Raw genomic sequence first — 13,757 nt, forward strand, 5'->3', positions numbered from 1 at the left:
TGGATATTTATCCCATCCTCATCTTTGTGTTATCAGTACCCCGGTATCAGCATTGTTCAAAATGGCTGCTTAGATGGTTGCCAGCAGCAACAACAGAATCGGTCCATCTGCTGGCATTCTCCTTAATCTATCTCAAACACTCGTCTTCTTTTTAAATGCACGCAGGGGAAAGAAGGGGGGAAAAAAAAAAAGTCTGCCTTGTACAAAGAAACAGAATCCTCCTATAACAGAGCCTTTTAACTAGATTTTATGCCACCCCTGTTTCCAGGACACACAGACAAAAGTTAATTTTCCAATAAAAGAACCAGTGTAAGGTGCTTTTTTGTTATGAGATCAGAAAGTAAATGGAATTTGAATTGTCTGCAGTGGCATGTATCTGACAAAGATTAATTTAAACAGATATTGTCTCTGAAACCAAAGTCCATTGAGCGGCTTCACAGCCTATCAACCATGCGAAAGCAGCTCCTTAGCAGCACTGCTGACTCCACCACTTTCTTTAAAAATGGCTTAACCTATTTCTTGTAAGATAAAAGGTCATATATAGTTCTATTTTACAAACCCATAATAGCCAAAGCCACACCAAGGGAGGACAATCGGGAGAAAATAATAACGGGGGGGGATTTCCTCCCCCTTCACAGACAGATGCTCGACACTTGCTGGGTATTTTTCAAAGCTCGCCGGTAGCGAGCGGCTGCAGCGCCACCGAAATGTTTCGACACCCTTAGAATAGAATAAAAAACCCCGGGGCCTCTGCAGGTCGCCGGTGCAGGATGGAGGAGCCCACCCCGGGGTGGAGATGCTGCAACAGGGCAGCTCCCTCAGGATACTTCCTTTGCTTGGGATATGACGCCACAAGGATGCAGGGACAGGCATGGGAGTTCCAGCTCCTTTGGTCCCTGGGCCAAGCAGGCAAGAAGGGAGACCCACTCACTGCTCCCTGGGTGCTCAACTCTCCCCCCATCCCCAGGCCCTCTCTGAACACTGGGGTATTATTTCTCCTTTTAATCACAAGAAGCAGATCTGTGCATGCCATCAGCAGGCTGGGCGGATGGAGACAGCTGCTCGGACTTCAATGGGACACACACGCGCGCGCACACACACAGAGGAGGGGAAAAAAGCTGCAGAAATCCAAATCCTGCAATTTTTTCCCCTTTTTATTTCCAGTTTATACAGAGCACCGCAGGGAAAATGCTACCAGACAGTTTCAGAGCATTTGATATAGCAACGACCCAGCTTTGGGAAAAGAACGAAGGAGACACAAAATAAAAGACGACAGCCAAAAGCACTTTTAATATAGTTTCAGTACTTTCAAGAGAAAGCTTCTGTACACAGAGCAGCCAATGAACTGTTACCAAAATAAACACAACTGGCTTTAAAAAAAAATTAAAAATGTCTTTCTGATGATAAAGAAAATCAAAAGAGACGAGAACTAGCGAGTGAGACAGAAAATAAACTTATTTTTCATCCTCCAGACACACTTCTTTTAATTTGGCATCCAAAGCCATTGTAGTTCATTAATGCAAATTTTATTTATCTCGGGAACCCATTTGTTGCTCTGCCACCCCTCTGACAGGGCACTCATCTTCATCACGGCAGCCACACAGCCAGGGCATAACACACAGCATCTCCCGCCACCGCTGCCTTCAAAAGCCACAGAGCACAGACGAGGTGGGGCTGTGAGTGGTGTCCTGAGCACTCACCAAGGTGCTTGTATCAGCCAAAGGATGGAGGCCAGGGCTACCGGTCGGCACCCAGAGCAGGGGCACAGCCCGTCCTGACCTTGCCAAGGTCCCAGACAACACCAAGACTCCGGCGTTCCCACGGGGAATCCCTCTGTGCCAGCAGCTGCGGGGCACGGGCACCGTCTCCAGGTGCAAAGACAGCAGCCAGGCAGATCCCACAGCCGCATCCTGCTGAGCGAACCTCAATAACGATTAGCAGCCCCCGGTCAAACGAGCTGGGTGGGGAAGGTGCAGGCAGCTCATTACGGGCATCAGCGACAAGCGGGGCACGGCAAGGGGGGCACAGACACCCCCCCCCCCCCCCCCCGTCTATTTTAACCCGGGGCGACAGCAGCAGGGCATTTGCAGATGACAAGCCGGACCAATATATCCGCATGAGACCCCTTCCAAGCTGGTATCCCAGCAGATCTGCCTCCTAAGCACATTCGTGGCTTTGTTTTTAATGAGAAGAGGGGAAAAAAAAAAAAAAAAAAATCCCTGGCAACACGCACCTACAATGCGACAAGTAAAAGCCCAGGATTTTATTAATTTGTGCATTACTTTAAATGCACCATTTTACAAGGACTAACCCCAATCCTGCACAAAATCCTAAGCCGTAAGCTTGAGACAAAAAAGCAAATGCTCTTAAAATGCAGCACTAGAAAATCCATTTGGAGAGAAATATAATGGTGTCGTGAACAGGTGAATCCTCAGCATTTAATAAAACACACCACACACCCACCGCACCAACCAAGTGGAATCAATTCATATTCAAACACTAGGATTAAAAAAAAAAAAAAAAAAAAAAAAGCTTTGGAAAAATTGAATTTTCATTTCTGGGACATTTTATTGTAAAACAATGAGGATCCTTTCCTACCAACATCCCCCAAGAAGGGGGGATTTTTCAGGACCTGTGTCTCTGTGAGATGTTACCAGGTCCTTTCTCAACTCCTGTTGCAAAGGCACATGAAGCCGGGGGTCAAGCCCATACATCAAACCTTTGTGAAGACCAGGCAAAAACTGAAGCAGGGCTCAGCACTGCTCTCCTGAGAGTGCAGGAGAGCATCTCCAGGGCCTTGGCATCTCTGTGGGCAGACAGGGAGAGCTCCCCACCACCACCCCACATCCTGGCTCCAGAAGGTAGATTTGTCTTATGGCACTTACTATCTCAGGAATCAGTTACCCAGAGGAGTCGCTTTCCTCCCCTCCTCTCATCCCTAGAAGACCAGGAGTATGACAACCCCATGACACAACCTCCTCAGAACAGCATCAAACATAGGATAGGACGTACCAGAAATTCATTTTAACACCCTCGAGAGAGCTATTCCACACCTCCACCTCCTTGCAAAATAAAGTCACCAGCACCAGCCACAGACAGGGGGATTTGATGGAGAAACAGGTTCAACCACCCTATGCCTCCTGCTGAGCAAAGTCAGGAGATGACCCCAGCACCCGCCTCCCCAGGTCTCCTCCACCACCCCACTAGAAGAAACAAGCCCTGCAAAGAGATCCTGGAGCAAGCGAAGGCTCCTTCCCCACCACCTCACCCAGGATGCCACACGAGGTCAGCTCCTCAGAGAGCAGCAGGGAACAAACTCAAAGCTTCACACCCTTGGGAGAAAGAAAAAACCCCACTCCCACATCTCCAGAAGAAAATTCACCCGCCTCAAGCACAAAGTACCACCATGCAGCAACAAGCCTTGGCCTCGCACTGAAAATGCCCAGGTTTGGCTGCCCTGAAAGGGTGAAGAGGTGTCGTTGCTCCTCCCGAAAACCCCGCTAAGCTCCTCATCTGCACGAGCTACCCCAAACTCAGGAGCAGCAGGAGGAAACCAGCACCACTACTAAACACAGAGCTGCCCGTGTCACCTAAATGTAAAACCCCTTAAAAATAAATGCAAGCGCAAGGTTGGCCATGCCATTCATCTGAGCTAACCTCAGAAGGGAGAAGGTCTCCTGCTGGGAAAGGGGAGGATATAAAACCCCAAGACCATCAAGGACTTTTCACCTCCCCTACAAACCAGGTTGTCCTCCAGGGTGAGGTTCCCATACATGCCAAGGAAACACATAAGCCCACAAACCCTCTCTTCCATCCTAACGCTGCCAAGATTATTTTAATATATATATTTTTCCAAACAAAATTAAAAGCCGACACACCGCAAAACAATTCACAGCTGAATGTGACTTTACAGAGCTATTGGACAGACAAGCTCATTTAAGTTTTCCAAAAGTCCTATCTGAGGTTAGGGGGACTAATCATAAAACATCTAACATCAAAGCGAGCGTCAAATAACAGCAAAGCACATTCCCTCGCACAAAGCTTCAAAAACAAAGCACGCAGGCACATGTGGTTCATGTTATTGCAGTTATAGCGCAGTTAAATATTTCCTAAAATATTCCCTCTAGATGTGAGCAAAATTAAAATCTGCTGTGAAGGACGCGCGACTGGGAAGCGGAGAAAGCCACCCTCTCACCTGGGCCAAGCTTTGCAAAGCACAGGTGAGCTGAGAACAAACTCCTGCTGCCTGCTCAAACCAGAGACGGGGACTTGTCCCACCCTCTCTCTCTGAATAACACTCCAAACCCATTTATTCTTAGAGCCAAAACTAAATATTTTATTTCTTGAGCTTCATTTTTCAAGTCTCTAGCCTCTTTAAGTTAGCATCATTTAATTAACCGCCTAGTTAAAAAGACAGCCCCAGCCTCAGAGGGTTTGTTTATACTCTTAAAAAAAAGAGATGCAAAAGCCAATAAATAAATCTGCTTAAAATAAAAGGTTAAAATTCCAGCTGTCATCCTAGCTCTCCCTGCACAACCAGCAAGAAACTCTGGTGGTTTTCATCATCTCCTATTTCAGTTTCTGTAATACAGTCCAGAACACGCTCAAGAAATATTTCACCTATGAGGGAGCAGCAATAAACAGATCGTAAGTTTTAACGCCTAATAATACTTTGTTTTAATTATATATGCTACGAAAAAAAATAATTAGAAACCTAAAGAGCTTAATGTATATTTAAAACGTTCAACAGTTTCCATCATGATAGGGCTAAATGAAACTCTGCCAACCCCTTTTATGTGGGTAAAAGTATTTTAATATATATGGTATGATAAAGTAATCTACCCCTAAAGAAAAACAAAGTAAAAATTAATTAGCAAATTGGAAACATGTTGTGCAACAAGCATCCCACACAAAATCTAAGAGGATACAGAAACATTAACTCCCTTAGCAAAACTCTGACACAGGACACCGGGTTTCAACCTCAAAAAACCTTTCACATCCTATGGTGTTCCTCCTAAACCTGCTCCTGCTGGATACAGCCTTAAACCCAGACCCAAGAGGAGACCAGTCTTTACACAAAACAAAAGCAACCACAATTGGCCCTAGAGAGCCCCATCAAAGTGTTTTCCCCAAAATAAACAGCCCTATAAAAGCAACACACCACTGGATTATAAATTTAGACTCTGCCCCGTACCACGTCACAGGGGAAGGAAACCAAACGCTCGCTTAAAAGCAAGCATTTTTAGTGGGGAAGAAAAAAAAGATCTTAAAACCTAAAAGTAGTTTGGAAAAAAAAAAAAAAAACTGAAAGTGGTTTCAACCACACTGGAACCCATTGGTATTTTTACCTCTTAAGCTGCATTTCAACAGGCATCATTACAAATATACACTGACACAAGCTGAAGATTAAAGTGTAACAAAGAGCTTCCAAATCTGAACTCCTCCAATTAAAATGCATTTACGGGTATCATTTACAGGTATCAGGTCTAGCTTAACCTCTGCCCAGGCAGAAGGCTGTTGAAGAAGGGTTAGAAAATCCCCAGTGCCTGCATGTCCAGCACAGCCACCAGACCAGGAAACATCGGAAGGCACCCAGGACAGGCCTGCAAGTCATCAGATAAAATATCCAGAATTAACTGCGGGCTTGAAAAAACCAGGCTCCCTCCAAGTGTTTACAAAGCCAGAGCATTTTAAAGCCCTGCTTCATTGTTACTCTAACAGTAAAAGTAAATTCTGCCTATGTACTTATGGCTGGACCGCATACCTTCCCATCGGGGCACAAAGGCTTATCTGTGGGTAAGGAGCACAGACCGTGCAGGTCCCTAAGTGGCTGGTTACAACACAAAGCTCGACGCTTCCTCTCATGAGCAATCTAGCAAAAAAACACGACGATAAAGGAGAATTTTCCCCCCCCTAAAATTGCCAGGGACACTTGCCCACCCATCGCCATCCGTGACGACTCGAGGGCAAACCGTATTACACCACACTGGGCAGCGCAGGCGAGAAACATGAATTTGTTCTGCTGGATCACAGCTTACTGTCAAAATCCACCAAAGGTCTTTTCTCTCACCGAAAACCCAAGAGATAACGGTGTAAAAACTTTTGTTCATAAATATTTATGCGACTGAACTTGTTAAAAATTAACCGCTGTCGTTAAAGGTTTTGTATCCTTTAGGATTCCCGGCATGCAGTGCAGTTGCATGCTTTATATTAAGCCTGGCATTTCTGCATTCCTTTCCTGCATGCTTTTGTCATTTGTCTAAAAATTAAAAGAAAAAAAACCCACACACCACACACACACAAAGACGGGATCTGTACACATAATAATAAAGCAGTTTTTAAGGAGACAAAGATGCCTGTGTTCAACATCCAAGATCTTTCTTTGAGCTGGGGGGGTGGGGGGGGAATCAATTTAATGACTCCAGTGAGATCAGGGTTTAAGCCTCGTTTAAGTTTTACTAAGCATGAAGGAATTATTGGTTGATAATGTGGCATATATGTTTTTTTCAGACCTGCCAGCTTTGTAAGCACGAGGGAGCCAGAGCCTGAAGCGCTTTGTCCCCATGAGCACAACCCTCACCCCCTCCATCGCCAGAAGGTCATTCCTCCTGGATTTGGTCTTTCAGTTTTTCAAAGGGATTTTTCCAACCACAGAGAAGGAATTTCACATCTGTACTATCCCTATTTTTTCACAGGTCTGAGTCAGAAACACAACTGTATAAACATCTGATCTTTATTAACAGCAAGTCTCAACTGTGCAAACCTCAGGTCATGGCGCCGGGAGCTGGTGGTGTCCGCTCAAGGGATCCTTAAGAGGGGAACAGTAGTTTTGATTTAGGGCTGGAGAGCATCAAGCAAGCCAGGGTTGGGGTTTTATTTTTTTTCCAGGACATAATGGTTCCCAAGTTCCTATCTTAATTGCAAACACACACAGCCACAAAGTGTTTGTGTCTCTGGTGGCTGGAGCTCTTCCACCTCACCTTCCAGAGGCATCTGCAGGATGGATGTGGAAAGTTGGCGGAGGACATCTCAGCTATGCCTCCTGTCCGCCTGGGATAAACACGCAGCCCTTCACAGCCTTTTGTTTGATGTAAATCTTCCTCCTCCAGCTCAGGGGCTGCAAGGGACTGCTGTGACACGGCTGCTCTGGAGACAAAAACTGAGGTGTCTGACCCCACAACACCCACCCGCTGCTGTCCAAAGAGGAGCCGCACCACAACCAAGGCCTGAACCCCCCCCCGGCTCCGAAGGCAAACTCCCCTGGCGAGCATCCCGCGCGCCCCTCTCGGGCTGTGAAAACAGGAGATAAATCACCCACCGACTTTGCGGCGAGCGCTTCCAGAACATGCTGCTTCATCTAAAAAGCTGACGGCTCGGAGGACAATGAGCACGAGCTCTGATTTCAAAGCTGGGGAGACGGTTTGGACTTGTCAGGGGATGTGAAACGCCAGAGCCAGGACCGTCCTCCCTCCATGTGTTCTCTGGCTCGCAGGGAGACAGGGCAGATGGGATGCTGGATGCCTGCACTGGGTGTCACTTTGGGATGGGACTGCTCTGCTGCGTCCCACATGCACCTGACCCCAGCACTCGCCCAAATCCTGCACATAATTGGCTAAAAGCTCATCAGAGCCACGTTTCAAAGACAAATAAATTAAAAAACTATTTTAAAAAGAAAATTCCTTTGTACAGAACCAGTCCTGGGTTCAGGCAACCATTCCCTCTGTCTCCCACTCCCACACCAGCTGCTCACTGCATACGCACCTTGGTGGGCAGGTCATTAAAACATTGCCCTCAGCAAGCTATTATTTTCCCTTCCCTCCTAATTTTAAAGTTCCTGAAGAGCTACTCCTCTCCTACCAAAAAAAAAAAAAAATTATTTGGTTTTGAGTTTCACAGTCTTTTAAACAGAATAATTAATCATCTTAACGCAGCCCTTACAAAATATTAATTCACGCCAAAAAATAGGGTATAATCATATCCTCAGAGAAAAACCTTTTGTGCTTCAGGAATTTTCACTGCATGTCCTCAGAGGTAGGAGGAGAATTCTTCTGCTGCCTCCTATTCTCACATCTCAAATGGAAAATGTTTTGATAATGCTCTTCTGAATGTAAACTGTACCAAAAGGGATTTTTATTTTTTTTAAGCAGCTTTTTTTTCCCCAAAAGGAAGAAGGGCTCTTTAAATAAACACAGCCTAACTACCCATTCCTTACAACAAAAACCACCCTCCCTTCACTCATTCACGCCATACCCTGGCACAAGATGAATTTACATTTCGCATTTGCAAAACAAATTCTCCTCGCCTAATGTCATTTTAATGGGAACGCGCATTTCAATCCCTTCCAATAACAACGAGGAGCGGCTTATTTTATGTAAAACACCCCAATTTGTTTCTCTTCAAATATATGCGGATTTCAGATGGGGACAGGGGCTAGGAGGACAGGGGAAGAGGAACATTTCCTCTCCGCCAGCGCACACAAAAGCCACCTGCCCATGGAGAGAAAACACGATGCCATTATTCCCACCATCATTCCCACGGCCCCTTCGACACCGAACGAGCATGAGAAGGCCGCGCGCGTCCGTCCCCGACACGCGCATCGCGCCAGGTCACCGGTGGTACCCGCCGGTCCACCCAACTCGTCACCCGCCCCCGCTCCCCGCGCTCCCCCCCGAGCCGGCCCCGCTGGACGTGCCCCTGCAGGGGCTGGGAAGGGGAAAGCGGTGGCTCATGCCCCATTAGAGATGTTCCAAGCGGGGAAAGCCCCTGATGGAGAGGACAAAGAGGAACGCTCGGAGCTGCTGGAGAGATGCATTATGTTTATAAGCCCGTCTCCCGACGGAAGGGCCAGGACCCCCGCGGGACCGCGGGTGGGGGTGGCTCAGGGGTGAGAGGGATGGCGGCTGCGGGGCAAGGGGGGGCCGGCAGGGCTGCGTGCCCTCGAAACAACCCCCCCAGCGGCATTCTGGGGGGGAAACGAGGTGGTCTTTATTTCCCCCCCCTCTCGGACTGGACGGACGGCGCCCAAGCTGCGGGCGGCTGCCGGTGACCCCGGGCACACGCACCCCCCGCCCGGGGGGAGATTGTGTCACACACTCCCCCCCTCACCCCCCCCCCAAAACCCCAAGCCGGCATCTTCCCGGAGGAGCGCACGGCGGTCCCTGCCCCCGGGGCAGGATTTTCCTGTCAAACCACAACCGCGCCAGACAAAAGGCTGAAGTGCAGGAGAGGATGGAGGCGGGGGGGGGGGGGGGGGGGGGGGGGGGGGGGGGGGGGGGGGGGGGGGGGGGGGGGGGGGGGGGGGGGCGGTGGAAGGGAGAGGGTGGGGGGAAGGAGGAACGACGAACACAGACGAGCCCCCGGGGGCCCCGTCCCGGCACTCACCGACTTGCAGCACGTTGTCCACCGCGCCGGTCTCCAGCAGGCGGATGCCGCGGCGGAAGGGCAGCCCCTCGCCCTGCGGCGCGGCGGGGGTGGCGGGCGGCGGCGGCCCCGCGGCGGGGCTCTCCTCGCCGGCCGGGGCGGGGGCGGCGGCGGCCGAGGGTCCCCCCGCGGCGGCGCTGGCGGGGGAGGCGGTGGCGGCGGCGGCGCGGCCGGGCTGGAAGCTGGAGTACATGCAGATCTGCCGCTCGCTGCGGGGGAAGCTCCAGTAGACGATGCGGCGCTGGACGGGCTCGGGGATGCGCTGGAAGCGGCCCTCCACCCGCTCGAAGGCCCAGCTCCCCGCCACCCGCTTGGCCGCCGCGTCCAGCAGCGACTCGGGCTGCAGCAGGCTGCCGGTCCCGCCGCCCCCGCCGCCGCCCCCCGGCCCCGCCGCCGCCGCCGCCGGCCCCGCCGCCCCCGCCGGCCCCGCCGCCGCCGCGGGGCAGCAGCCGGGCAGCGCCGGAGCGGCCCCGCTGGCCCCCGCGCCCGGCCCCGCCGAGCCGGCCCCCGCCGCCCCGGGACGGGGGTGCACGGCCCCGGTGCCCCCCGCCGGGCAGGCCCGGGAGCACAAGCGCTTGGGGCCCGGGGCGCCGGCGGGCAGCGGCGGGCGGAGCAGCTCCTCTCCCTCTCCTCCCTCCGCCATGGCTGCGACCGACTGAGCCGGGCGAGGGGAGGAGAGACGCCGAGGAGGAGGAGGAGAGGGCGGGGACCGGGGGGGTGGTCCCGGCGGCCGGGAGCCGGCCCCACCGGGGCGGGACGCTCCGCAGCCCCCCGCCCGCCCCCGCCGCCCGTCGGGGCGCCGCTCCCACCGGCACCTGCCGTGCTCCGCGGGGTGGGGACGGGGTGGGGACCGGGGACCGCCCGGTGCCCTCCTGGCCGCGTCCCCAAGGGGAAGGGGGGACATACAAGGGACGCTGTGTCCCCCGTGTCCCCCGCGGGTGGGGTCCCCAGGGCTCTGGAGGGTGAGGGGCTGTCGGGGCCATCCGAGCGCCAGGAGCTTGCGCTGAGTCAGCGGGACAAAGGGGCTCGGCAGGGCTGGAGGTGGCAGCGCTCCCCCGGGACAATCCGCGGAATCGAGACCGCTCCTGCTGCGAGCCTGGCGGTACCCGGTGCCGGCGCCCAGCCCGACCCATAAATCAACACCCAATCTCACCTGTCGATCACCTACAGCTTTACATCGACTGGCAGAGCAAACAGCAGTGCCCTGTCCTCCAATGGGCATCAGGGTTTCCTGTTTCTTTTCAAGCCCTGTAGCAAAGATGCTCGTCCCACACATCACTGCAGCATCCTTGTGTACAGGGACCACTGGATCCTCTGGCACACACGGCCTTTGGGGAAGGAAATGAAGAACACGGGCAGTGCTGGCTCCCGAGAGCTCTGCTGTGCTCTCAGGCGGGATTGCACTAAAAGAACATATGAATATATTCAGTGCATATTATCTGAGTCAGCACCTCAAAACCCAGGGAGCTGAGTCTTCACCAGCCTCTGCTTCCAGCAGAGGGTGATGGCAGCACCCGTGGGACCAACACAGTGCAGGGCTGATGGGGAGAGGGCTGCCATGACTAAAGTCAACTTCTCTGGGCCTCTCCACCCTGCCAGGACTGGTCACTGTGTTGCTGTGTTCAGCATGACACCATCCCAGGATTTTCCCCAGAAACACATTCCTGTTTTTTTGTCCTGTCTAATTTTAAGTGACAAACCTCTGAGGAAGAAGAGGGCTCACAGGTCTCAGAGTTCAGTTTTCTTGCTATTATTCTCAGTGCTTTGAGAATCCAAGACCAGTTCCTTCCTATCTGCAGTTCAGTCACATCTAGACCATTACCGGTTACTCCCTTGTTGCAGAGATCTCCTATTTATTCTTACTGACAGAGCGAGAGTACATTTCCTGGAATAACAGTGAGATGCAATTAGGGAACAGGAAATAATTATGTGCCTTTGCTATGCCACAAGATACCTCCAAGCCCAAGGTCTCCTTTAGCAGGACATGGAGGGAAGGAATCAGGTCTCAGGCAGGTGGTGAGAACAGGCAGAGCTACTGCAATGAGAGATCTCCATTTTAGAGAATAAGCCACATGCTAATCGATGAAGGTCAGGAAGAGGTTTTCCTTGAAGGCTGAGGTGTTCCTTGCTGACGCTGATCTTGTTCAAAATAATGAGTGCTAACAGTGGCAGGGCCTGGCCTTGGGCAGCACCGACACACAGATTTGTTTATATTTTCCCCAGGAATCACAGCCCCATTTCTTTAACCCCGAAGGCCGTTTCGCTCTCTGTAAGGGTTTGTTGCGACAGGAAGCACTTGCGACAGGAGCGCGTCATTTTGCCCATTGCCTCTGCTCACTGCCTTGGTGGCAGGACCTGGGGGGATGAGAAGGGCTTTGTCTGCCTCCCTGTCTGCACAGAGGGACCTCACGGGGCAGTCCCAAAGCACCCTCCTGGCCCAAGGTAGAGCACACCTTCGTGGCAGAGACCAGTCCAGCAGGATTGCAAGCTCTTCCAGTCTGGGCTCTGGTATCAGAGTTTCTGCTGTGTCTCCCTGCAGCTGCCAGGTCTGCCCAGGCAGAGGTTGAGACTGCAGGGGAGCTGGGACACAGCACCCCAGCTTGTCTGGTCCCTCTGTCACCAGTCACTGCAGAGCTCACCTAGTGACAACCTTGAGTGTCCTTACTTACGTCGTCCCCAGACAGTGCCAATAAAGAGGATTTTAGACTTCAGCCCAAGCAGGGATGTTATTCATTCCCAATGAGCTGACTTTTCATTGCATAAAACATATAATCCAGACTCAAATCAAAGCAAGGTCGGTGCAGTGGCTGGCCAGCCTGTCTCTGGGGGCTTAGCATGTTATTTCAAAGACAAACCAATCTATTTTTCCTCCCCCTCCTCATTCTGAACGTTTACTACTCCCCATTCCTCCCCATCTCTCCCTGTGCCTTTCATTACTGCCTTGAATTTTGCAAGGGGGAGAGCTCTCCTCCTCCCAGAGAACATGGACAGACCTCTTCTCCCTGGGGAAGGATGCAAAATGTCAGCCTCCCGCCCAGCCCCTGATGCTGCTCATTCAGAGCCTGGAACCAGGTACATCAATAATTCACCACACGCCTTCCTGAGCCCAGCCATTTGCTGAGCCTCTACCACCAGCAGCCCTGGTTCCCCTCCTGGCTTCAAGGCTGTTTGGTTGGGATCTGTGACCCACCAATTCCAGCCCTCCCAGCCTGACCCTTGGTATTATTCACAAAGTGTTGATTTTTCCTGCTGGCCTCAGAAAGCATTTTATTTCGAGTCCATGGCTACAAAATTTATTGACCAAAGGGTCACAGTTAGGCAGCAATGCAATGCAATATCCTGGGAAATTCTCTGGGTGCCAGTTCAATCAGAAGTCCAGCTTTAAGTTAAAGGTGTGCTGTGGAGCAAGAAAACTGTTTTTGTCTTGCTAGAAACTGGATTCAAGGGCCCTAAAAAGGAGAGAGGCCAAGGAAGTTGCTGAGGTGTCCTCTGGGGGTTTCCTGGCACCTGTGCTTTGTTTTGTGGCAGACAAGATAAGTGATAGCTGGTGCCACATCTCAGCCCAAGGAGTGCCCCCTCCTTGGCTGCTCCCACACTTGGTGTAGCTGCTCTCCTCTCTCCCCACCATGCCCCAAACCCATCCTCTGCACAAAGACTGCCTTTCCCTGGGCATCTTCCCCTCTCCTGGATGCTCTCGTGCCTCTTTGACATTGCTTTGACTCCAAACAGTCAATGCTGTGCCCTCACTAACATGGGACACTGGCTGAGCCTTGCAGAGACAACAGCAGAGCTTTGCAAGACCCAAAGAGCACCAGGGAAGTCCTCTGGTGACAGATGAAGATATACAAGGGCAGCAGAAGCTTTATGGCCAACTAACAAATGGAAAAGAAGCAGGATAGCAGAATGCAGGCAGACACCAAGCTCCTGCTCCAGCCATCCAGTGAACTGGCTGCTCCAAAGCAGCCAAAGCTGGGTTTATCAGCAGCCAAGCTTCCTGATACAGCCCATGCTACTCATTGGAAGTGTGACTGTTTCTACCTTTCCAGTATTGCTGGTGCTGTTCAGAGCAGAGGCAGGAAGGAAAGGACACAGGGAGTAACTGCAGCTCCCTTGCCTTAATGCAGTCAGGAGTAGAAGGATCTGTTGCCCAGGATAGTTATTTGTCAGCATCCCCATGGATCCAATGTCCATAAGGAGACAGAGAGCATTGCTTTGTGAATTATTTGGCCTTGCAAGCAAGAAGAGGAACACCTTGGTTTGGTTGCCCATGGTGTTGAGCACCATTTTTAGATTCTCCAGGGCCTAGTAAGGTCTCTAACAAAGCGTAGGCTGGAGTT

General features: G+C 51.6%; 1 protein-coding gene across 1 annotated transcript in view; it reads right to left on the reverse strand.

Annotated features, from left to right (window-relative positions):
• ZSWIM5 (zinc finger SWIM-type containing 5) overlaps positions 1-10,078 on the reverse strand; it is a 98,224-nt gene extending 88,146 nt beyond the window's left edge. Inside the window, exon 1 of the mRNA XM_027892928.1 lies at positions 9,382-10,078. Coding sequence (XP_027748729.1) covers positions 9,382-10,063 — 682 coding nt within the window. The 5' untranslated portion in view covers positions 10,064-10,078. The remainder of the gene's footprint in view (positions 1-9,381) is intronic.
• Positions 10,079-13,757: the final 3,679 nt, after the last annotated feature.

The sequence above is a fragment of the Empidonax traillii genome, unplaced genomic scaffold (genome assembly GCF_003031625.1).
Source record: "Empidonax traillii isolate 1590-97213 ecotype Southwest subspecies unplaced genomic scaffold, ASM303162v1 scaffold15:size5535645, whole genome shotgun sequence".
NCBI classification, from domain to species: Eukaryota; Metazoa; Chordata; class Aves; order Passeriformes; family Tyrannidae; genus Empidonax; species Empidonax traillii.